This window comes from Palaemon carinicauda, chromosome 28 (assembly GCF_036898095.1).
Source record: "Palaemon carinicauda isolate YSFRI2023 chromosome 28, ASM3689809v2, whole genome shotgun sequence".
Lineage (NCBI taxonomy): Eukaryota > Metazoa > Arthropoda > Malacostraca > Decapoda > Palaemonidae > Palaemon > Palaemon carinicauda.
This window is the reverse complement of record NC_090752.1, coordinates 40,748,798-40,774,413: the sequence shown is the minus strand read 5'-3', so window position 1 is coordinate 40,774,413 and position 25,616 is coordinate 40,748,798. Positions and strand designations below refer to the sequence as shown.

The window sequence follows — 25,616 nt, the reverse complement described above, 5'->3', positions numbered from 1 at the left end:
ATGGGGAGTCTTCCTAGCGTAACCAGTGATCCAGATCAACCGCTAGGAGCTTGAGGTTCTACCTCAAGAGAACTACAGGAGCTCACCCCCAAGTTGCAGCACTCTTCATCAGTTCGAGGAAAGTCAAGAGAAGGATCGCCAAGAACACGTTCTCTGCATGGATTTGCAATGTCATAGACCGAGCATTGAATTCTGATCTTTCTCCTCAGCCGAGGAGACCTAGAACTCGAGACGTTAGGGGCATGAGTACGTCCGTAGGGTTTAAGAAGAGCTACTCTGTGATGCAGGTTGTACAAGCGGTTATGTGGAACCATCAAATAACCTTCACCACCCACTTCCTGCAAGATGTGACCCACAAGAACATGGAACATTCTCCATTGGCCCTGTGGTGGCTACACAATAAATGGTTTAAACACCTCAGGCTCCTTGATGGGCAAGTAGCAGATGGTGGCGGGCAGAGTTTACCCAGGATTAATTCTGGATGAATGATAAGAATGATTGGCCCTTTCTTTCTTTCGTCTTCCCCTCTTTTGGGGAACAGCACCTACGGTACTCTGTAAGTAGGTCTTTGCTGTCTGCAGGTAAAACCATTTCCCTTTTGTAACCTGGTATAAGATATGTACTATATACTTTTTGCGTCCTCATATCCCCTGGCAAGGTGGGATTAGGTAACGCCTATGGTTGTTTCAAAGATTCCTACGTTTCTGAGAATTCATACCTAGACTAGTCACACTGCCAGTATCACAGTCACACATACTTGCTAAGCACGTACAGGAAAACCCAGGATCTAAAACCAGCCAGTTCGTTAGGACTTCACCCACCTTAAAAAAGAACATAAGGTTTGTATTTAGTGTCAGAACAAATGACAAATTTGGAAATACTGAAATTTGTATTTTTCTTAGCCATACAAACCTGTAGCTCTTTATACACATTGGCCCCCCCCCCTATTGCCTATCCCCCGGTAAGTCCTGCCTGCAAGCAAAAGTGACGATAGAACACAGGCGTGTGTGAGCAAGGTAGTCGGTATTACCCCCTTAATCCCCTACTTACTAGTGGTGGGGTAGTTACACCTCACTAAAAGTCTTATGGCTAGTTTCAGCTTTGCAAAAAGTGTACAGTATTCCCTAATAAAGAGCTACAGGTTTGTATAGTTGGGAAAAATACATATTGCTTCCTAATTCATTATACAGTACTGTAAATATACTTTTTAGGGTATTCTCTAATATATTATCTATAGTATTACAGTACAGTAGTACATTATTATCAAAGAAACATATGAAGTAATTCTTTATAAGCTCTGTTTTAAAAGTAATGATGTGTGTTTTATTTCAGGTTGTGAGCCTCTTTGCGAAGAAAGGCACCAACATAATGAAAAAGAAGAAACTCTGTGAAGTTGAAGCAGAAAATGGAGAGCGAATTATAGTAAAGGCAAAAAATTCTGGTGTAGTTTCACAGGTGTTAGTCAAAGTGAATGACGTAGTGGAAAATGGGTTTGTATAGATTTTTGTTTATGGTTTGTCATGTTTTAGCAATAGAGAATATATCATATTTGTAATTGAGTAATTTATTTGAAATATTTTGTCTTACTAAAATTGTTGTAAGCTTAGAATAAAAAAATCTATTCCATTAAGTTCAGTTTGTTTTAAGGGAAATTTGATAGAACATTGAATAAGGCCGTGAACTAGCTACATGGTTTGAGAAATGATAAAATAGGCAAAAACAAATTTAGTTTGTTCCAACATGAATATAATCCCTTTCGCTCTTTTCAGGAGATATTATTTCGGCGAATGCTGAAAACTAGCCAAAAGACTTTTAGCTAGGTCTGACTACCCACCACTAGTTAGGGGGGGATAGCATGGGTAGACTAGTCGCCCCGCTCACACACTCACCGGGGTTGAGTAATATCACTTTTTATTTTAGCTCGGTAGAGATCGAACATTCTTTCCCATCTCTCCCGTCAACCTTTCATATCTGGCAAATTTTTTTGAACCATCTTTTTCTTTTTCAAAGTGAAAGTGTATGTAATGCGGAGTTTCAAACCATGCTGGTTTGTCCTGGAGTAGAAGGGCGCCATTGCGGTATCTACATATCCGCCATAGAGACGGACCCACATGAGCTCTGTCATTTCTGCAGGGGCCATTTGTGCACGCAAGAATCTCCTTGTAATTTGTGTAGGGAGTGGCCATCATCCCAGTGGCAAAGATTTGCTATGCGGTGAAAGAAGTCCAAAGCCCAGTACACATTATAATTCATGTATCAGCCTCATGGTGCATTAGTGGAGTTGAATAAAAATACTAGCGACCAAACTGTAATGCAACACTGCTCACTTGTTTTCGTGTGCTGCCTAGTTAACCTAGTGGCAGTTCAGCTTTCATTAAAAGAGGATGTATGCCAATTATTTATTCTACCTGGAAACTCTACAGTTATTATTATTATTATTATTAAAAATAATGAAATTAGTATTGAAAATATTAATATTATTATTAAAATAAAATGAAGTGTTAGTCCCTGTCCACTCAATGAGACTATGGGAGGCAGCGAGTTAGCCATTGGCGCTGGAGTTGATCCAAGTGGACATCCTCCCACTTTGAACGCTGATGCAACACTGAACAGACACAGAAATTGGACCGGCCCATCAACACGATGGTGGTGCAGTTTCGTGTTGTAAAAGTTTTTTTCAATGCATCCATTCAACACTGCGTGCATCATGAATCATAGTGTGTACGGGGCTTAAGCGGGACTTTTCCCCTACTGGTTCATCCTTGAAAGGGAAGCCTCCCAGTCCTCCTTCTCTGTCCGCTCGATCTGGCCAATCTGACTCAGCTCGACCGGTCTCCTCTGGGGACTTAGAGTAAGAGTGGTATCCCTTTGACCTTGGACAATCTTACGGAGAAGGCTCCACCGCTTCCTCTAGTGAAGCGATGCAGCCCTCGAATGTAAGGAAGTCTGTTGTCTTCTAACGCTTTGCGGCAGTGGTGGCCTTCAATTTGGATTTTGGGTTCCCCCCTCAAAGGAACAGCTTGGTGAGGCTCTGTGGGCAAGGACACAGCAGAAGCACACACTTGCTTCCCAAGAGGAAGACTTCAGACTCCCCCCTTAGAAATTCCGAAGGCCTAAGGAACCTTCCGTGTCCTTGCAAGCAGTATTCTCAACACCTTCTGTTCAAGTTACTTCAGTAGAGGGGGAAGAGAAGTACGTTTGACGAGTACCCCACAGGGTTTCCTATTGAAGGATCGCTTTGAGGTGACCCCAGAAACTAGCTGCATCTAGGTTTCACATGTTGTTTTCAATGCCCCCTCTCAGCCTGAGTCTTCACAGCAGGCCAAGGATATGCAAAGTTTGCTTCCTCCGTCAGCTGATGTTCACTCGTCATGCCTACAAGTTAGAGACGCCCTTTTCCTAATTGGTCGCCGCTCAGAGATTTTCGCAAGAGAGTACGAGACTCCTCCGTGTGGCCTTAAAACTCTTTAGACCTTACCTTGACAGAACGAGACAACGAAGGAGTTCGGCAAGTTTTCAGTTCCCGCCCCTCACCATCGTGTCCATAGGACACGACAGAACATTTTCTGTCCTGTTAGGCCTACTTCTGCGGAAATGGCGCCTAAGGTTTTCACTGACAAAGGAAAACCTTCTTTTCTAAATTCATTGCACCTGGAACCTCATCAGTCAGTGTCTAGTTTGTCTTTACAAACAAACCAACACAGATTCTCGCCTCGCCCATCCACTAACTCTTAGCAAGGAGGGAGGGCGAACTCCTCTGTTTTGCAGGAATTTAACTCTTCTGCCATCTCCTAGCTGGTCCAGAGTAGTGACTACGCTAAACGTTCTCGCCCCCTCGCAAACCTCTAGCTTCAGCGACTTCCCAGGCATGCTGCACGTAATCAACGAGGTCATACAAAGCCTTACCAGAGTTCTCTCAGACAAGTAGCAGTCAGTTACATTCGCCTCGCTATTGTCGCTCACCTCACCAGCATTCGCCATGCCAGCGTTCACCGCACCAGGGTTCATTGTGCCAGCGACCACCTCGTCAGCGTTCAACTCGACAGATCTCCCATCATTGCTCGCCACCCCAGCGTTCACTTTATCAATATTATCCTGACCAGTGCTTGCCTCGCCACCACTGACCTCACCAGCATTCACCTCCCCAGCATTCACCTTGCCAACGCTCTCCCCAACAGCGTCCGCCTTATCAGCAATCTCCTCGCTAACACTCTCCGAGACAATGATTGCCTCATTCAAGATTGTTTCCACAACATTTGCCACGTCAGTGCTCCCCGCTTCCGCATTTGTCTCGCCAACGTTTGGCTCATCAGGAACGTTCACCCGAGCAAACACATTCTCCCTGTCAGCACTGATGACACAACTAGGCAAAGATCACCAGACAACCAGAGCTAATGAAGCTAAGGAGAAGAATGCACCAACTGAACGTAGCATTCCAGCCAGCCATCCTCTACCTTCTTTCGAGACTCCTCCAAAGACAAGGAAACTTCCTAAGAAGATGCCACCAGAAGCTCAACCCTTCGCAAAGGACAACTAGCTTGCAAACCTGATAAGGATAGTAGGATAGGATTTTGCAAAGGTACATACCTCATGGGTCTCCAACAGCTCCCCCTGCACTCCCGTGATTCATCTTGAAGTCTCAAGCCCTCAGGTCCCATGACGTAACAGCGCTCCGACATACTAGAGCCCCCTTACAATGGATATCTGCAGCTCTCCTAAGAAGGACATGAGACTGCAACACAGCCTAGATATTGGTCCGTTCAACCCACCGAGGAAGAGGAGACATCATCTATCGACCGCGCCTGCAGGAGACCCATTTGTCATAAGGACGAGCAGAGGCGCGAGATCTTCAGGGGAGACCGCATTTATTGATTCTTATCGGCTGTTGTCGATAGAGCTGGACCAGTCAACGTCTTCAGAGTCTATACGGACACTAGTACCTCCTCCCGTAACTCCAGAAGTCCAGCAGCTGAAGGAAGCAACCCAAAGAAAAGCTTTGTCTCTTCTTGACAGCAACCGATGGAAAGGAAGGACCTCAAGACCATCCTAAAGAACTGTTGCTCGAGAGCAGAGCCGTCGACTTCTATGACTGGTGCTTCCATCTACAAATCTACAACTACAAGATAAAAGTAGCTACAGCCGTCCCTCCAGGTCTCGTTCCCTGGCTAGCTCCGTTGACGACCCCAACCCGCCCCAAAGGTATGTTACCAACTTCCTGCCAGCTCTAAGATTTCCCCTTTGGAACAGAAAAACTCACACCAGGTTTTTCTCCAGGTCATTGCCTGTATCAGGAAGATCAACTCTTTGGTGGAGGCAGATCAAGTTCCAGCGGAGGAGGGAAAGACACCGTACTTGACCTTTTCTACAACACTCCTCGACCCACCAGTAGCCTTGCCTTGGTCTACAGGGATGAAGGGTGCAAGGAAGAAGGCTTATGACCAGGTAGCAGGAACTTCGCAGCCCTTACGATCGGTTAACTCCTTGTGTTTACCTCCCCCTCCTTTTATGAGACACCGGAAGTATCTACCACCATATGTTTCCATGTTTCTGGGGACGAATATGTGACCCTAATACTGGGACAATTGTGTCACTATATGAAAAGAGGCAATTACACTATGGCGGGGAAAAGGTCTGTCAGAGATAAGACTGATCACACCATAGAAATCACTTTATAGTACAAATATGACTCACTCGTCTAGAAGAAGAGTGAGTCACCTGTTTACATCAGCAGATAAAACTAAGTGCTTCAACAGAGTGCTCTGACGTTGGCAGGATTCTTAGTCTTTCTAAATCTAAAACCCTACTGATTGTAGGGATTGGTGCTAGCTACCTGCTAAGAAGAACAGAAAAAAAAAATCACAGATTATTTGGAACATTTTTAACAGAGCTCGAGGCTCTTTAAACAAAAAAAAAAATTTTATAAAGTTTTTTCACACAAACCATTACGGGTATTATAGCATCCCTACGATTTCATGCCTGGAGGGTGTGCAGCTTCTCCTCACTCAGAGAAGTGAGGCCACTTAGGTGTTACATCAAGTTAACAAGACGAGGTCGCCCGCACAACAATCGCCTGCTTGTCACCACTTGTAGGGTCAAGAGGTTTCAAGAAACAAATTCCTTCTTGTTTCAGGGAGGTCATTGACTGTACAGTGGTACCTCTAAATACGAATTTTCCAATATACGAAGTAAAATTCGACCAAATTTCTGCCTCGACATCCGAAGTGTTGCTCCAACATACGAAATAAACATTACGCCATTGAGCGTCGAGTGCTCAGTTCTCTGTTCTTGTGTGTATCGTGTGGTTGTCCTCTGTTTGGTCTGTTATTAACAGTGCTTATTTTCTTCCTTTTCTCACATTTCCTTTTTGATTTTACCTATAATCATGGTGCCTAAGAAGCTAAGTTTCAGCACAGGAAGAAGGCAATTCTTTCATTAGAATTGAAGCAAGAAATTATAGAAAAACATGAGAGTAGTGTGCATGTGAGTGATACTGTATGGCTAAACAATATGGCCAGAATAGGCCTATGATCTCGAGGATCATCAAGCTGAAGGCAGCCATTAAAGCAAATAACCATCGAAGGGGATCACCATTATTACAAGACATCGTAGCAATACCCTGGAAGAGATAGAACGCTTTTTGTTGATAGGGATAAAGGACAAAGAGATTGTTGGCAACGATCATTTGTGAGAAGGGCCAGCATGATGAACAGAAAGAAAGAAAAAAGTGAAGCAAAGAAAACCAAGATAGCATTAACAAGCTCTTTTAAATAAGACTTCCCTCTTTTTCTGTTTCTCTAAACATAGCATTAACATGTTCTTTAAATAAAATCTCTCTCTCTCTCTCTCTCTCTCTCTCTCTCTCTCTCTCTCGTTCTTCTTCGCTGTTATAGTGTTAGATACGTCTATTTTTTTTTTTCCGAGAGAGAGAGATTAAACAAAAATGTGTTTAGAGTACACATGATTTTTAACAGCGTCAACGAGTTGAAAAACAATTAAATGTAACTAAGAAAGTAATAACAGCTAATCTGAATTCCTTTATTAACAAGTGAGCAAGTCCTGAACGCGGACATGGTCCTCGTAGAGGACATACCTCCGCCAAGGTGACCTAGAGCGCCATATGTCCTAGAATCATGAATTGATGTGACTTCGACCTTCACATGACCTTGACCTTCACGTGACCTTCAAGTGACCTTGACCTTCACGTGACCTTGACCTTCACATGACCTTGGCTTCAAGTGACCTTGATCTTCAAATGTACTTGACCTTCACGTGACCTTGACCTTCAGGTGACCTTGACCTTCACGTGACCTTGACCTTCACGTGACCTTGACCTTCAAGTGACCTGCTTGACTTTTGACCTTCAAGTGATCTTTGTTCATTTGCCACTGATACTTAATATGACATTGATATAATGCACCAATATGACCTTGACCTTTGACCTTTATAAATTTGAACATCACCCATGGGTTGCGCCTGGACTAGGACTTCCCTGTTGGCTTATGCAAAAGTCAGTGCTTTATTTCTGTCTCTTGATATGGCCACTTATGTCATAGTGACACCAGTGACCCCTGTGACCTTGACCTTGGGGTGACCTTGACCAAAATTTAATCAGTTCTTCCATACACATTGGGGAACTACTTGGCCAAGTTTGAAGTGATTCCGTGTAGAAATGTGGCCTCTACGTTGTCCACAGACAGACAGACAAACAGAGAAACAAACAAACAAACAAACCGAACCGAAAACATACCCTCCTGGCGGAGGTAATTAAAACAAATATTGATACAAACACACTCGTGTGCGTATGCACAAACACACACACACAGGTGCAAGAATTGCTATGCAGTAAGAGAGACGGTCGGGGAGGAGGTAGAGATGGTGACTGCGATAACATACCGTAACTCGTCACTGAAAGTGATGAAAATAAAAAATCAAAAGAAAAAAAAATGTAAAAAATATGAAATATAACAATAGAAAAAAAAAAAAAGCTTAGTTAGATTAAAATTTCCGTAGTGTAAGTTACGGTATGTTATCACAGTCACCATCTCTAACTCCTCGCCGATCGTGTCTCCTCGTGCGTGTGTGTGTGTTTGCGCATACGCACACGAGTGTGTTTGTATCAATATTTATTTTAGTTAATAAAGGAATTCAGATTCGCTGATATTGTTTTTTTAGTTACATTTAACTGTCTTTCAACTCGTTAACGCTGTTAAAAATCAAATCATATTTACACAACACATTTTTGTTTGATCTCTCTCTCTCTCTCTCTCTCTCTCTCTCTCTCTCTCTCTCTCTCTCTCTCTCTCTCAGAAAAAATCAATAGACGTCTCTAACACTAACAGTGAAGAAGAACAAGAGAGAGAGAGAGAGAGAATTTATTTATTTAAAGAACATGTTAACACCATGTCTACCTTCTCGCCGATCGTCCGTCTCCTCCTGGCGTAGTAAATCCTTCACCTGCGTTGGCCTGTCTCTAAGGTAAAGTGGCAATAAAACACATTTTTTATTTATTATTTCTTTATAATTATCTTTTTTTCAATATTAAACTTAGCCGGTGATTATAAAAGCTGCAACTCTGTTGCTCGACAGAAAACTCTACGTTAAAAATCCGCCAGCGATCGCAATGCAGGTAGGGGGTGTACTTCAACAGCGCCATCTGTCGTGCAGGTACTCAGTACTCAATGTCAACAAAGAACTCAATTTTCTCTCTGTCGGGCTACCGGCAAGACCTACTAATTCGCTGTTACTAACTGGATTTGTTTTCACAACTATTTGGTGAAGTACACTATTCTAGTTTTGAGCTTTCGCTATGCAGGTGTTTTATCTTCATCTCAAAACTTGAACTCGTTTTGGATAGATTAAATTATGGTGACAAAGAGAGTATGGACTCTCTTTCACTTTTAAATGGCCGACCCTTCCCTTAGACGGAAGTGTGTTTAGGTTTTTAGTAATTTTGCTTAACACGTTATAGATCTATATATATCTCTCCGCCTTTATTAGGCCTCTTCGATTAACTTTCCATTTATTATAAACATATAAAAATAAATTTTTATGTTTTGTTTATATGCGACCTTTCCTGATAGTAGGCGGTCCTAACTTGGAACCGAAGTTAATCAACGTTGAGCCCGTTATTTCGTATTTAGCCTTTAAAGAATTTAAAACTTTTTAAATTTAATGTTTTATGAAAGAATTTCTTTGATAGTCTTCGTACTGTTTTCAAAGATGAACTAACGTTTAGTTTTTTAGACTACGCAGTTGTTGACGTTCAGGACGTTCAACATGCGCTCTATCGTTACGATAGAGAGAGAGTGTATCACGGTTTCACTTTGCAGTAAGAGTAAATCGATTCTGACGTTTTGTTCATTCTTTCTTAGCTTAAATGTTTTAAATTCTAAATTAAAGGTACTTTTTACTTGGAAAACCTTTCAGTTTTTTCCTTTAGTCAAATAACATGTTTTTTTGACGATATATAATTGGGCTCTTCTCTTAGGTGCGAAATCAAGAGAGAAAGAGAGAGAGAGATAGAGACGGAGGGAGAGAGAGGAGAGAAAACGTTCCGTTCAAGCGGGTAACGTTGTTCTCGTGTTACTCTCGTCCCTAGTCTCTGTACGGGGAAGAAGGTAAAACGTTTCTAGGGTTTTATTCTTGTCCCCAGGCTATGTGCGATGAGAGATTGTAAACGTAGTTTATTTGAACTAGTGTTTAGTCTCTTTCCCAGCCACTGAATTTTTTATCTTTATATATGTTTTCTGTTTTTTGCTAGTATTAATGAGCTGCATTATACGACTGATTTCGCAATTACTACCTTTTAATGAAGGATAGAATTGCGTGTTTCAGGTAGAAATCAGTAAAAGTTTCGATTTCAGTGAATAAGTGCAAAACAGAAAATCGATAAAGTGATATGCGCAAAGTGTTACAGTGTTGCGTCCGAGGGTTCGTCTGTTCGTGCCTGTCGTTCACCTAGTCCGGGACCTCTTGCAAGCTCCCAAGCCCAGGGGAGAAGTAATGTCGAACGACTTATGGGTTCGAGAGGCCTTGATCAACGAACAGACGTTTTTCCCTCCGTGGTTTCGGGCGTATCTACCCAAGATCGCCCCACCCACACAAAGACGAGAGAGCCCATTTATTTCTCGTCTGCGGAAGAGGTTTCTCGTAAGAAACCATGGACCAAGGTCTCGCGGCTTATTAAGCGCAAGTCGGTCCCTTCCGCGCAAGTCCAACGGCCCAGTTGTAGCCACTGGGTCAGTTCGGACTCGCTGCAGTCTTCCGACGACTGCTCACCTCCTAAGAGAGGCAAAGCGGTACCGCATCAGGCAGTCACACCGTCTGTTGCCGCACCTGCTCTTGTAGACCCTAAGTGGTCTTTGCTGCAGACCATGCAGTCTCAGTTAACGTCATTGATGCAGGACTTTCGTGCGGAGAAGGTTGACACCAACCTCTAGCCTACAACCAACTACGGTTGTGCGTCATGTGGACGCTGAGGCGACCTGCCGCACTCCAGCTGAGAGAGTCCCGCCACCCATGCGTTCCAGTGTACCCTGCCAGCCGCATGTTGACGTTCAGCGACGCACGGAACCTTCCGTTGACGTTCGCGAGGTACAACAACAGTCTAAGTTATTTTGTTTTGACGCGGTGCGTCAACCTCCGCATTCTAGAGTTGTTTTGACTGCTCAGTCTAGACAGTCAAAGCAGTCTCGAGTGGACACTGTACGTCCTCACGCACCTGTTGTGGTTGACAGTTCAGTTGTTGACAGTTCACAGACTGTCAAGCAGTTACATGACGTTGCCTTCTGGTCTGCTACTAATGCTCCAGTGAGAGACTCACTGAGGTAACCTACCTTTTATCGGACAAGGTTCCTGTAGATGAGGAAGTTGCTGTTCTCCCTCCTACTGATATTCCCTTGAGGACTCTGTCAGATGGAGAGGAGCCTTAAGCTGCTTAGCCTCCTATGGACTTTAATTAAATCATGATGATTTTTTTTTTTTAAGGATCTTCGTCCGGATCTTGTAACTGCTGCTCCTCGTTCGCCTAAACGTCAGAACTTACACTAGGCTTAGCTACTTCGAAGCCGTTGTTTTTAAGCTAGTGCTCTCTCGCTCTCCTAGAGAGCGTTACGTGGGCTAGGCGACTGGTTTTTGCACCAGGAGGAGTTTTTAGGGATACAGCCTTTGATTTCCCTTCTTTTTAACTGGCTTTTAGAGCGAGAGTCTGATATGACACGAGAGAAGTTCTCGGCTTGGGAGTTCATGCCTCTGCCCAGATAGACTTCTCAATTCTGGTAGACTCGCCCTGGCGCCTAGCCAGAAGACGCTCCAAGTTGTTTACAGGTCAACTTCTCAGCTTTTGTCAAGCCTTTGAAGTTTTGCTGTACTATTATGTCACACATAACAAGGCTTTCAGGGATGGTAAACGGTTCCGCCTCAGTCGCTAACCCGTCTGTTGCCACACCTGCTCCCGTAGACCCTAAATGGGCTTTGCTGCAAGCCATGCAGTCCAAGCTTGCGTCCTTGTTAGAGGACTTAAATGCGGAGAAGAACCTTCTGGCCAACAACCTTCCAACCGGTCGGTTGTGCGCCCTGTTGACGCTGAGGTAACCTACTCGCGTCTGCCAGTTGAGGTGGTTCCTCCTTCTGGCCAACAACCTTCCAACCGGTCGGTTGTGCGCCCTGTTGACGCTGAGGTAACCTACTCGCGTCTGCCAGTTGAGGTGGTTCCTCCTTCTGGCCAACAACCTTCCAACCGGTCGGTTGTGCGCCCTGTTGACGCTGAGGTAACCTACTCGCGTCTGCCAGTTGAGGTGGTTCCTCCACCGATGCGACCCAGTGTGGGTTGCCAGTCGCACGTTGACGTTAAGCGACGCTCGGAGGTGGTTGTTGACGTTCAGGACGTTCAACAACCAGCAGAGGTGACTTGTTGTGACGCAGTGCGTCAACCTCAGCAACCCGGTAGGGTGTTGACTGCACAACCCAGACGGTCTAGACAGTTTCGGGTTGACGCTGTACTTCCTCGCGCACCCATGGTTGTTGACAGTTCACAGACTGTGCAGCAGTTCCATGATATTGCGTCCGGCTCCGTCACGCATCCACCAGTGCGACCGGATTCAGCGAGTCAGACGTTGCCCACTCCGTTGCCGTTTCCTCATCAGCTTCGGATGAGGAACCCTCTGATGAGGACGTTGCTGAACAAGACGATCAGCCCCCAGCCCTGCTATCCATCCAGAAGATGCTGAAGAAAGAACGCTGCTCAGTCAGGCTGTGGATGAGTCTGGTAGGGACACTGTCATCCGTGGATCAATTTGTGTCACTAGGAAGACTACACCTCCGTCCTCTTCTATACCATCTAGCTTTTCACTGGATAAAGGACAAGCCGCTAGAAGCGGTCTCGATCCCGGTTTCCGGAAAGATAAAGTCTTGTCTGACATGGTGAAAGGACTATATCAACCTTAGAGAGGGTCTTCCCCTGACTGTTCAGACTCCCAACCACGTTCTCTTCTCGGACGCATCGGACGTAGGCTGGGGTGCGACATTAGAAGGTCGGGAATGCTCGGGATTATGGAACTCGAGTCAAAGGACAATGCATTTCAACTTCAAGGAGCTACTGGCAGTACGTCTGACCTGGAAAAGCTTCAGGTCTCTCCTTCAAGGCAAAGTGGTGGAGGTGAACTCGGACAACACCACGGCTTTGGCGTACATCTCCAAGCAAGGAGGGACCTACTCTCTGACGTTGTACGAGATCGCAAGGGACCTCCTCACCTGGTCAAAAGGTCTAGACATATCACTAGTAACGAGGTTCATCCAAGGCAACTTGAATGTCATGGCAGATTGTCTCAGTCGGAAGGGACAAATAATTCCAACAGAATGGACCCTCCACAAGGATGTATGCAAGAGACTTTGGGCCACCTGGGGCCAGCCAACCATAGATCTCTTCGCAACCTCGATGACCAAGAGGCTCCCAATATTTTGTTCACCAATCCCGGACCCAGCAGCAGTTCATATAGATGCCTTTCTACTAGATTGGTCACATCTAGATCTATATGCATTCCCTCCGTTCAAGATTGTCAACAAGGTACTGCAGAAGTTCGCCTCTCACGAAGGGACAAGGTTGACGCTAGTTGCTTCCCTCTGGCCCGCGAGAGAATGGTTCACCGAGGTACTTCGATGGCTAGTAGACGTTCCCAGAACACTTCCCCTAAGGGTGGACCTTTTACGTCAGCCACGCGTAAAGAAGGTACACCAAGGCCTCCACGCTCTTCGTCTGACTGCCTTCAGACTATCGAAAGAATCTCGAGAGCTAGAGGCTTTTCGAAGGAGGCAGCCAGAGCGATTACTAGAGCAAGGAGAACATCCACCCTTAGAGTCTACCAATCGAAGTGGGAAATCTTCCGAAACTGGTGCAAGTCAGTATCCGTATCCTCGACCAGTACCTCTGTAACTCAAATAGCTGACTTCCTCTTATATCTGAGGAAAGAACGATCTCTTTCAGCTCCCACTATCAAGGGTTACAGAAGCATGTTGGCATCAGTCTTCCGTCACAGAGGCTTAGATCTTTCCAACAATAAAGATCTACAGGACCTCCTTAAGTCTTTTGAGACCACGAAGGAGCAGCGTCGTTTGGTTACACCTGGTTGGAATTTAGACGTGGTACTAAGATTCCTTATGTCAGACAGGTTCGAACCGCTACAATCAGCCTCCCTGAAAGATCTCACCTTAAAGACTCTTTTCCTGGTATGCTTAGCCACAGCTAAAAGAGTCAGTGAGATTCATGCCTTCAGCAAGAACATCGTATTCTCATCCGAAACGGCTACATGTTCTACAACTTGGTTTTCTAGCCAAACGAGCTGCCTTCTCGGCCTTGACCAATATCGTTCGATATTCCAAACTTTTCGTATGGTTGGAAATGAACTAGAAAGAGTCTTATGTCCTGTAAGAGCTCTTAAGTTCTATTTAAAACGAACTAAACCTTTACGAGGCCCGTCTGAAGCTTTATGGTGTTCAGTTAAGAAACCATCTTTGCCTATGTCAAAGAATGCTTTATCCTATTTTATCAGACTGTTAATACGAGAAGCTCATTCCCATCTGAATGAGGAAGACCAAGCTTTGCTGAAGGTAAGGACACACGAAGTTAGAGCTGTCGCAACTTCCGTGGCCTTTAAACAAAATAGATCTCTGCAAAGTATAATCGACGCAACCTATTGGAAAAGCAAGTCAGTGTTCGCGTCTTTTTATCTTAAGAATGTCCAGTCTCTTTACGAGAACTGCTACACTCTGGGACCATTCGTAGCAACGAGTGCAGTAGTGGGTGAGGGCTCAACCACTACAATTCCCTAATTCCATAACCTTTTTAATCTTTCTCTTGAAATGTTTTATTATAGTTTTTGGGTTGTCCGGAAGGCTAAGAAGCCTTCCGCATCCTACTTGATTTGGCGGGTGGTCAAAGTCATTTCTTGAGAAGCGCCTAGATTAGAGGTTTTGATGAGGTCCTGTTGTATGGGTTGCAACCCTTGATACTTCAGATCCTAGGGGTCGCTCAGCATCCTAAGAGGATCGCGAGGCTCCGTAAGGAAGACGTACTTAAAAAGGCAGAGTAATTGTTCAAGTCGACTTCCTTACCAGGTACTTATTTATTTTATGTTTGTTATTTTGAATAACTGCTAAAATGAAATAAAAAATCCTTAGCTCATAATAATGTAAACAATTTATGCTGGTCTCTACCCACCCCCCTGGGTGTGAATCAGCTTTTATAATCACTGGCTAAGTTTAATATTGAAAAATGTTATTTTTATTACTAAAATAAATTTTTGAATATACTTACCCGGTGATTATATATTAAAGGACCCTCCCTTCCTCCCCAATAGAGACCCAGTGGTCCGAGGAGAAAATTGAGTTCTTTGTTGACATTGAGTACTGAGTACCTGCACGACAGATGGCGCTGTTGAAGTACACCCCCTACCTGCATTGCGATCGCTGGCGGATTTTTAACGTAGAGTTTTCTGTCGAGCAACAGAGTTGCAGCTTTTATAATCACCGGGTAAGTATATTCAAAAATTTATTTTAGTAATAAAAATAACATTTTACATGCTTCTTTCATATTATGCAGTTATGTTATTGTTATGTGTAATTATGTTAGTCATTTATTAAGGATTTATTATGGGTTTTTAGGCTGAGGAACGAATTAAATGAATTACCATGTATTCTTATGGGAAAATTCGTTTCTACATCCGAAGTTGGTTGTGGAACGAATTGAATTCGTATGTAGAGGTACCACTGTACTTTCACTCTTTCCTCCATTCATCAAGAGCAATAACCCAGAGCTCATTACGTGTCAGGGGCATGAACAGGTCCCTGGTGTTCAATGGGAACTTCTCTGTGTAGCAGGTGTTTTAACGGTCGTACAGACGTATCAGACAACCTTCTCCGCCCATTACCTGCAAGACGTGACACACAGGTCCCTACATTCATTCTCTTTAGGTCCTGTGATGGCTGCTCAGCAAGTGGTTGCCTTCCTTAGTTCTTTAGAGGACATTTAGAAGTTGGTCGAAGGCAGAGGTTTTGATTTTACTCTGGGATAAGGTAAAAACAGGACTGACCTTTTCTTTTCTTCATCTTCCCCTCTCTTTGGATACAGCATCCGAGACCCTGCGAGCTGGCTTCTATTGACTGTAGAAAAGCCCCATTATGCAAGTTGCTTGCATATTTCTTGGCTTTCACGTTCTTGCATATTCTGCCACGTCTTCAATCTTCTAGCGAGAGGGAGTTGGGTATTTTAGGTCTCAATGTGTATATTGTCAAACCTGAGATTACAGTAGTATACAAGAACCTAGACCTAGGCACAGAATGGTCCCTTACTCACTGACCATTACTGCACAGGCTGTCAAAATCTCTGGTATTAGGACCAACATGTTCATAAAGTTTAAGTGTCCCCATCCTATGCTTCCATAAGCTCGGATGTGGCAATCCCAGGACAAGTTTTCTGTCAGTTGATTGGACTTCCACCCACCTAACAGTGAGTCTTGTAGTAAAGAGCGAACAGTTTGTATTAATGTTTTAACAAATGGAAAATTTGGAAGCAATTTGTCTTTTTCCTAACTATAAACCTGAGGTCTTTACACATACTTGTCTCACCATCACCTTTCCCCATTAAATCCTGCTTGCTATCAAAAAGTGGTCAACTAAGTAAATACGCCACCTCGCTCAAAGGTTTTATAGCCTGAACATCAGAATTATATTGTTCTGAAAAATACAAATTGCTTCCAAATTTGTCATATCAGATGAAAAAGAAATGGTAATTATTAGTCTGTGCTGTATCTTAAATCTTATTCCCTTTTAGTGCTATAAAATGTATTGAGTATAGATAGGGTAGAACATAGTTTAATTTTGTTCTTAGACCATGCAGATAAATTGTTTGTTCTGTAACTGGAATGCAAACCTATGCTATTTATTAGGGGTACTACTTTTGCCGAAGCTGAAAGGACGAGCCCTTAGAATTTAGGGGGGCTAACTACCCATCCCGCTAGTTAGCGGGGCTAGGGGGTTAGCTAGCTACCCTTCCCACTCACACTCCTGTGACTGAGCTCACTTTGCTTTTAGCTCGGATGGTGAACGGTCGTTGCTGCTCTTCACCCTCGCAATTTTTGGACTGCTATTTCATGCTTTTTTGCTTTTTATTTTGATATTTAGATATAATTGGTGAGATTTAAGAACATAATACAAGATATCACCAGGATTATCAAGAAAGCAAAGAAAACCAACTGCAGAATTGTGTGTTGACTTGGCCAAGAGAAGTTCGCGAAGTATGCCATGCAGGCTACTTCGTGGATAGATCTATTTTCGGGGTCCTTAGGAATACTGGTACGGACTGAAGATTTCTTCTAAGAAAGTACCTGGAAGGTGATGGAAACCTTCCTCCTCTTTGGTACCCGGAATATCGAGTATCTAGCCCACCAAGTATCGAACTTGTGGGTCAACACCATCCTCAAACGCAGGGACTCGGTATCAGAGATTCCATCAACAAGTCCCTAATGCCGAGATCGCGAGGCTCAGAAACTCCTCTTTCGAAAGTTGGTCATTGTTCAAGCCTAGAGAAGTTAAGCAGGCTGCAGAAAGGTGGAGGAAGTCCCACCAGGACTCTCTCCTTAATAGGGCCCTGACATCTCGGCCCTCCAGACCACCAGCTCCTCCGCAGCCTAACCAGCCCAAAACCTCGACGAAGAAGACAGTAGCGAAGAAAGTGGTGTCTAAGAAGGCCTTTCCTACCAAAGACAAGAAAGGCTCAAAATCCTCCAGTGGAGGAAAATATCCTAGAGGGAGCGGCTGTGGCCGTAAACACTAGGATAGGCGCTCCCCCCACTTGTTCTTCAGTAGGGGGATGCCCACAAAGTTGCTGGAACAGGTGGGAGCAACTCGTGGCCAATCCCTGGACAATCTCCATGATTCGTTCAAGGTATCGCGTCCCGTTCATGTCATTTCTCCCTCTCCTGATCAAGGATTCAGTGACGGTAGACTCCTTTGCAATGGGGTCAGCAAAGGGGCTAGCCCTTCGGACAGATCATGTTGGAGAAGAGCGCTCTCCAGGAGGCCCTTGTCGACTCCCCAGGTTTCTTCAGTCGTCTCTTTCTTGTGAAAAAGGCGTCTGGAGACTGGAGACCAGCCATCGACCACTCATCTCTGAAGAAGTTTGACAAATAGACTTCGTTCAGCATGAAGACGGCAGACACAGTTAGACAAGCGGTAAGACTATAGAACTTCATCTGCCGACTGGATCTAAAGGACATGGAGTACTTCCAGATCCCAATCCATCCGTCTTCAAGGAAGTACCCAAGAATCAGCCTAGACAACAGGAAATACCAGTTCAGGGTACTGTGCTTCAGTCTTTCCATGGCGTGCTTCAGTCTTTCCATGGCGCCCCAAGTCTTCACCAGAATGTTCTCCTTAATGTTATTCTGGGCACACGGGATCGTCATCCGTCTCCTCTGTTATCTGGACAACTGGCTAATCCTAGCTGACTCTGTGGCAACCCTTCATCAGCACCGAGACAAACTTCTGAGGCTTTGCCAAGATCTGAGGATCATGGTAAACCTTGAGAAGTCTATCCTGCTTCCCACTCTGAGACTGGTATACCTGGAAATGATTATAGACACTAATCTCCACAAAGCCTTCCCATCAGACGTCAAGATAATGAGGCTGAGAAAGGTCGCAGGAATTTTTCTCTACCAAGAATGACTCCCGGCCCAGAAGTGGCTATGTCCCTTGGGACACCTATTATCCTTGGCTCGTCTAGTTCTCAACGGCCGTCTCAGGATTTGATCCCTACAGTAAGGAATGAAGTCCAGATGGAATCAGGCTTTCGATTCCCTGGACATTCTGATCCCTATGGGACTGGAGGAATGGACAGACCTCAAGTGGTGGGTGGCAGACGAGAATCTGCGGAGGGGCGTAGATCTTCTTGTTCTCCCCCCCAGACTTGATGCTGTTGTCAGACGCATCAAAAGAAGGGGGCCGGCCCACGTGCTGCACCACATGACTTCAGGCCTTCGATCAGAGTCTGTAAGGTACCTCCACATAAATTTCTAAAGAGATGGAGCCCAATTTTCTGTCCCTTCAACAGTTCCATCAGTTCCTGGTGGACCACTCAGTGGTGGTGATGAGCGACAATACCACAGTAGTGGCTTATATCAACAAACAAAGACGTACCTTTTCGCAGCCCCTATCCCATCTAGCAGTAGAGATACTGAGATGGGCTGAGGTCCACTCGATACCATGTGATACCACTATCAGGCCGCTTCATTCCAGGCAGTAGGAATGAGCTCACTAACAACCTGAGCAGAGCATCTCAGATAGTGATTACGGAGTGGTCTTGGGATCATCTAGCAGCCAACAAAGTCTTGACTTTGTGGGGTTCTCCGACGGTGGATATCTTCGCAACGGCCATGAACTTCAAGCTCCCGCTGTACTGATCCCCAGTCCCAGACCCCAAGGCTCTCTGGCAAGATGCATTCCCACAACGGTGGAACAACATCGAATTTACGCCTTTCCCTCGTTCTGTCTGATGAGAAGGGTACTCACCAAGGCCAGAACATCAGTCAACCTCTCAATTACCCTCATAGCTCCGCTATGGCATCATGTGGAGTGGTTCCTAGACCTTCTACAGCTGCTGACGGAGCCCCCAAAAGAATTCCCTTCACAACACGATCTACTCAGACAACCTCACGTCAACATCTACTACAAAACTAAGCCATGATTTCACGCCTGGAGACTATCCAGCATCTCCTCACTCAGAAAGGATTTTCACAAAAGTTGCAAACAGGATGTCTTGATACCTGCGGAAGTCATCAGCAGCGGTCTACCAAGCAAAGTGGAATGTCTTCTGTGGTTGGTGTCATGGAAGGGGTATCTCTCCCCTCGATGCTACTACTCAAGCAATAGCGGAGTTCTTCATGTATTTACGTGAAGAAATGCGCCTTTCAGTCTCGTCAGTAAAAGGCTATTGCTCAGCCTTGAGCTGCGCCTTCAAACTAAATTTAATGGATGTTTCCTCATCGCTAGAGCTTTTCCTACTTAAACGGAGTTACGAACTTACCTTTCCTCAGTTGGAAGTGAGGCCTCCCTGTGGAACGTGGTCCGAGTTCTCCGGTCTCTAAAGAGACCTCTCTACGAACCATTACGCCAGGCAACAGATCGCCATCTGATTTGGAAGACGGTGTTCCTGCTCGCCTTGGCTTCAGCTAAACGAGTCGGCGAACTGCATGGTTTCTCATACGACATTGCCCAGTCAAGGGGATGGGGAGAGGTAACGTTCAGCTTGGTCCCCGTGTTTGATGCCAAGACTCAGAATTCAAGGGTGTCGGATCCTGGATTTGACTCCTTCCAGATAACAATCTCTGCTCTGTAACAGATAACCAAGATCATCTGTTACTTTGCCCAGTAAGGAGTTTAAGGCTCTACCTTAAGAGAACAGCAACAGCCCGCACTCTTTGTCAGCACCGGGAGGAACAAGAGGAGGATCACCAAAAACACCATTCCTGTATGGATTCGTAGGGTCATAGATCATGCGTCCTTGGCCTTCAAGAGAAATTACTGTGACGCAGGTTCTACAAGCTGGGTTGGGGAAACGCCAAACAACCTTCACGGCCCATTATCTGCAAGACGATACCCACAGGAGGCTTGATATGTTTTCTGTCAGCCCTGTGGTGGCTGCACAACAGCTGGTCTAATACCTCAAGATCCTTATTGGACAATTAGCAGAAGGTTGAGAGCACTGTTACCCGTTTTAGTCTGCGTGAATGAATAGGAATGACTGGCTCTTTTTCTTTTCTTCATCCTCCCCTCTCTTGGGGAAAGCAGCAGCCTGGGTTCTCTGCACAAGCTGACCTCAACCATTGCAGGTAAATCATGCTCCCTTGTGTACCTAGTATTGTGTCAATACTGTTGGGATCCCATACCCTGGAGTGGTGGTATTAAGAAAGTCTTGGTTACAACAGTTTCCCTACAAGGACTTGGAATAAGGAATAACTTGACAGTCACACTGCTTATCTTAACGTACAGCTTGTGTAGGACCCTTACCTCGGAGAGGTGGTATTGGGAAAGTCTTCGTTACAACAGTGTTCCTACAGAGACTCGGAATAACTTTGACCTTGACAGTCACGCTGCTTATCTCAACATACAGCTTGTGTAGGCCGCAGACCTCGCGTAGCAAGGTTTAGCAAGGTGTTAGGGGTTCTTTATTTTTCAATATACTTACCCGATGATCATGTAGCTGCAACTCTGTTGCCCGACAGAAAAACCTACGGTCGGGATACGCCAGCGATCGCTATACAGGTGGGGGTGTACAACAACAGCGCCATCTGTCGAGTAGGTACTCAGGTACTTCTTGTCAACAAGAACCAATTTTCTCTCTGTCGTGCCACCGGCAAGACCTACTTGATACGCTGTTGTTTCTGGAGTTGATTTCACGCTATTTGGTGATGTATTCTCTCTAGATATTAGCTATCGCTGTACAGGAGTTATTATCATTACCTTATCAAGCTTTTTTGATTAGATTTGGATTATTTGTTGATGACTTGGATAGATTTTGGATTCCCCCCTTTGGCTAATTCAAGATGTCTGACCATACTCAAGTCCCCAAGTACAGGCAGTGTAGCGCTAGGGACTGTTCTAGGCGTCTTCCGAAGGCCTCTATAGATCCTCACACCGTTTGTTCCAATTGTAGGGGTAAATCCTGTCAATTGGAAGATCGATGTGAGGAATGCGCTGGGCTTTCGGAATTCGATTTTAATGAATTCCTTAAGAATGCACGTAGGCTAGAGAAGGATAGGATCAGGAGGAGTTCGTCTCGCTCTTTTGATTTTTCCTCTCCCCATGCCCCTCAACCTATTCCTTCCCCTGTAGTGGTGACTCCCGACCCTTCTACGAGCTCTCAGCAACCCTCGATGGTGGACATGTTGCGTGCCATTCAGGCTCTTGGTGACAGAGTGGAGTCATTAGCTAATGACCACAATCAACTCTTGGCCGATGTCAAAGAGTTGAAGGAGAAAAGTGCAGTGGGAAGTGTAGTGAGTGCAAGTGCGGTGAAAAGTGTCAGTGTCAGTGTTACGCATGAGGGTGCATCTGTTCGTGCCAGTCGTCCTCCCAGTCCGGGACCTCTTGCAAGCTCCCAAGCCCAGGGGAGAAGCAATGTCGAAGGACCAAAGGGTTCGACAGGCCTTGATCAGCGTACAGATGTATCCTCAGTGGTTGCGGACGTATCTTGCAGAGATCGTCCCATCCACAAACAGACGAGTGAGCCCATTCATTCCTCGTCTGTGGAAGAAGTTTCTAGGCAGAAACGCTGGACCAAGGTCTCACGACCTCTCAAGCGCAAGGTCCCTTCCGAGCGAGTCCAACGGCCCAGGTGTAGCCACTGGGTCAGTTCGGACTCGCCGCAGTCTTCCGAAGACTGCACACCTCCCAAGAGAGGTAGAGTGGTTCCGCAGCAGGCAATCACTCCGTCTGTTGCCGCACCTACCGCTGTAGACCCTAAGTGGTCTATGCTGCAGTCTATGCAGACTCAGCTAGCTTCGTTCATGCAGGAGTATCGTGCTGAGAAGGTTGACACTGCACCTGTTAACCTACAACCTTCCACGGTTGTGCGCTCAGCAGACACTGCGGCTGCCTGCTCCCACACTCCGGCTGTGAGAGCTCCACCACCGATGCGCAGTCGACCCTGCCAGACTCATGTTGACGTTAGCCGACATGCGGCACCCTCCGTTGACATGTGTGAGCTACCGCATCAGTAGTGGGAAGGTGCTGTCAAGCTGCCGTGTTTTGACGCAATGCGGCAGTCTCCGCAACCCACGGCAGTCCCCACCACGCACCATCACTCCGCTTTGGTTGTTGCCAGCTCTCAGACTGACCAACAGCGGCATGATGTTGGATCCAGTGCAGCTACGCATGCACCCGTGCTGCCGGATTCAGCCGTTCAGCTTTCTTCTCCTCCTTTGCCGCTTCCTCCTCAGCATTCGGATGAAGGAGTCTCTGATGACGACGAAGCTGCGCATTTGGACGATCAACACTCCGACATTGAGGAACCCAAGACTTCGCCTCCCTCCTTAGACTTTAGGAAAGTCCTTGCCCTGTTTAAGGAGTTGTATCCGGACCAGTTTGTGTCTGCAACCCCGCGCTCACCTCCCTCTGAGTTCGCTCCAGGCATGCAGTCAGCAACTCCTGCCTTTACGAAACTTGTACTCGCGCGCTCTTCCAAGAGAGCTTTAAGGGTACTGGGAGAGTGGTTGCAGTCCAAGAAGCAACTTGGGAAGACAGCCTTCATCTTTTCACCGACCAAGCTTGCTTCCAAATCTAGCGTCTGGTATGCCACTGGAGAAGATCCCGGCTTGGGAGTTCCTGCCTCTGCCCAGGGTGACTTCTCAAGTCTGGTAGACTCTCCCCGCAGACTGGCTATGAGACGCTCCAAGATTTGCTGGACCTTTTCGGATATGGACCATCTTTTGAAGGGAGTTTTTCGTGCGTTTGAGATCTTCAACTTCCTGGACTGGTGTTTGGGAGCGTTAAGCAGAAAGACCTCCCCTTCGGACAAGGACTCTGCCATGCTCATCATGTCATGCATGGACAAAGCCATTCGGGACGGGTCTGGCGAACTTGCGGCTTCGTACGTGTCTGGAGTTCTTAAGAAGCGAGATCACCTTTGCTCCTTCTTGTCGGCGATGGTCACACCATGTCAGAAGTCAGAGTTGATGTTTGCTCCGCTTTCCAAGTGTCTCTTTCCTGAAGAGCTGATCAAGGGGATTGCCGCCTCGTTGATCCAGAAGGATACCCATGACCTGGTGGCGTCTTCCGCACGTAAAGTCACAGCTTTACCTTCCGTGCCTAGACCTAGGATGGACACACCAGCGTCTAGGTTCATTCCGCCCTTTCGTGGCAGAACCTCCAGCAGAGGAGGTACCCGGGCCAATAGTCAACGTGGCAAAAAGAAGAAGGGTTCCAAGTCCTCAAAAGGCAGAGTCTGACTGCCAACCTCTCCAGACAGCAGTGGGAGCCAGGCTCAAGAACTTCTGGCAGGCCTGGGAGAACAGGGGTGCAGACGCTCAGTCTGTGAAGTTGCTCAGAGAGGGGTACAGGATTCCATTCTTGCGCAAGCCCCCTCTAGCAACTACTCCCATCAACCTCTCTCCCAGGTACAAAGAGGAGGACAAGAGGCTAGCTTTACAGCAAGAGGTGTCTCTCTTGCTACAAAAGGGAGCGGTAGTCATAGTCCGGGACCATCAATCCCCGGGCTTCTACAACCGTCTCTTCTTAGTAGAGAAGAAGACAGGAGGGTGGAGACCGGTGCTGGACGTCAGTGCTCTAAATGCCTTTGTCACCAAGCAGACGTTCACCATGGAGACGACGAAGTCGGTGCTAGCATCGGTCAGGAAGGAAGACTGGATGGTCTCGTTGGACCTAAAGGACGCGTACTTTCACGTCCCCGTCCATCCAGACTCCCAACCTTTCCTAAGGTTCGTCTTTGGAAAGGTCGTTTACCAGTTCCAAGCCCTGTGCTTTGGCCTAAGCACGGCACCTCTAGTGTTTACCAAACTGATGAGGAATATTGCCAAATTCCTGTATTTGGCAGACATCAGAGCCTCCCTCTATTTGGACGACTGGCTTTTAAGAGCTCCGTCAAGTCGTCGCTGTCTGGAGAATCTCAAATGGACTATGGATCTGACCAAGGAATTGGGTCTCCTGGTCAATATAGAAAAGTCCCAACTCGTCCCATCCCAAACTATAGTCTATCTAGGTATGGAGATTCAGAGTCGAGCTTTTCGGGCTTTTCCGTTGGCCCCCAGAATCAGTCAAGCCCAAGAATGCATCCAAAGCATGCTGAAAAGGAACCGATGTTCAGTCAGACAGTGGATGAGTCTTATGGGGACGCTTTCATCGCTGGCCCTGTTCATCGCGTTAGGGAGACTCCACCTCCGACCCCTTCAGTGTCACCTAGCTGCTCACTGGAGAAAGGACATGACGCTAGAAGCGGTCTCAGTTCCTATATCCGAAGAGATGAAGTCTGCACTGACTTGGTGGAAGAACAGCATTCTTCTCAAGGAAGGTCTACCACTGGCTGTTCAGACCCCCGACCACCTTCTCTTCTCGGACGCATCGGACACGGGCTGGGGTGCGACACTGGAAGATCGGGAATGCTCGGGCACGTGGAATCCGGATCAAAGAGCACTTCACATCAACTGCAAGGAGCTACTGGCAGTTCATCTGGCCTTGAGAAGCTTCAAGTCCCTCCTTCTAGGCAAGGTGGTGGAGGTGAACTCCGACAACACTACAGCCTTGGCGTACATCTCCAAGCAAGGAGGGACTCATTCGAGGAAGTTGTTCGAGATCGCAAGGGACCTCCTCACCTGGTCAAGAGATCGAAAGATATCGGTTGTAACGAGGTTCATTTAAGGCGACATGAATGTCATGGCAGACCGCCTCAGCCGGAAGGGTCAGGTCATCCCTACAGAGTGGACCCTTCACAAGAATGTTTGCAGCAGACTATGGGCCCTGTGGGGTCAGCCCACCATAGATCTGTTCGCTACCTCGATGACCAAGAGGCTCCCAAATTATTGCTCACCGATTCCGGACCCAGCAGCAGTTCACGTAGATGCCTTTCCTCTGGATTGGTCCCATCTAGACCTGTATGCGTTCCCCCCGTTCAAGATTGTCAACAAGGTACTGCAGAAGTTTGCCTCTCACGAAGGGACACGGTTGACGTTGGTTGCTCCCCTCTGGCCCGCGAGAGAATGGTTCACCGAGGTACTGCAATGGCTAGTAGACGTTCCCAGGACTCTTCCTCTAAGAGTGGACCTTCTGCGTCAGCCGCACGTAAAGAAGGTACACCCAAGCCTCCACGCTCTTCGTCTGACTGCCTTCAGACTATCGAAAGACTCTCAAGAGCTAGAGGCTTTTCGAAGGAGGCAGCCAGAGCGATTGCCAGAGCAAGGAGGACATCCACTCTCAAGGTCTACCAGTCAAAATGGGAAGTCTTCCGAAGCTGGTGCAAGACGAACTCAGTTTCCTCAACCAGTACCTCTGTAACGCAGATAGCTGACTTCCTTTTACACCTAAGGAATGTAAGATCCCTATCAGCTCCTACGATC

At 46.3% G+C, this 25,616-nt stretch overlaps 1 protein-coding gene across 2 annotated transcripts in view; it reads left to right on the top strand.

Annotated features, from left to right (window-relative positions):
- The window catches only part of LOC137621516 (RNA polymerase II subunit A C-terminal domain phosphatase-like), a 124,539-nt gene that overhangs the window by 23,782 nt on the left and 75,141 nt on the right, over window positions 1-25,616 (top strand). For both annotated transcript variants that reach the window (XM_068351871.1, XM_068351870.1), the window contains exon 2: window positions 1,333-1,490. In XM_068351871.1, coding sequence (XP_068207972.1) covers window positions 1,369-1,490 — 122 coding nt within the window. In that variant the 5' untranslated portion in view covers window positions 1,333-1,368. The remainder of the gene's footprint in view (window positions 1-1,332; window positions 1,491-25,616) is intronic.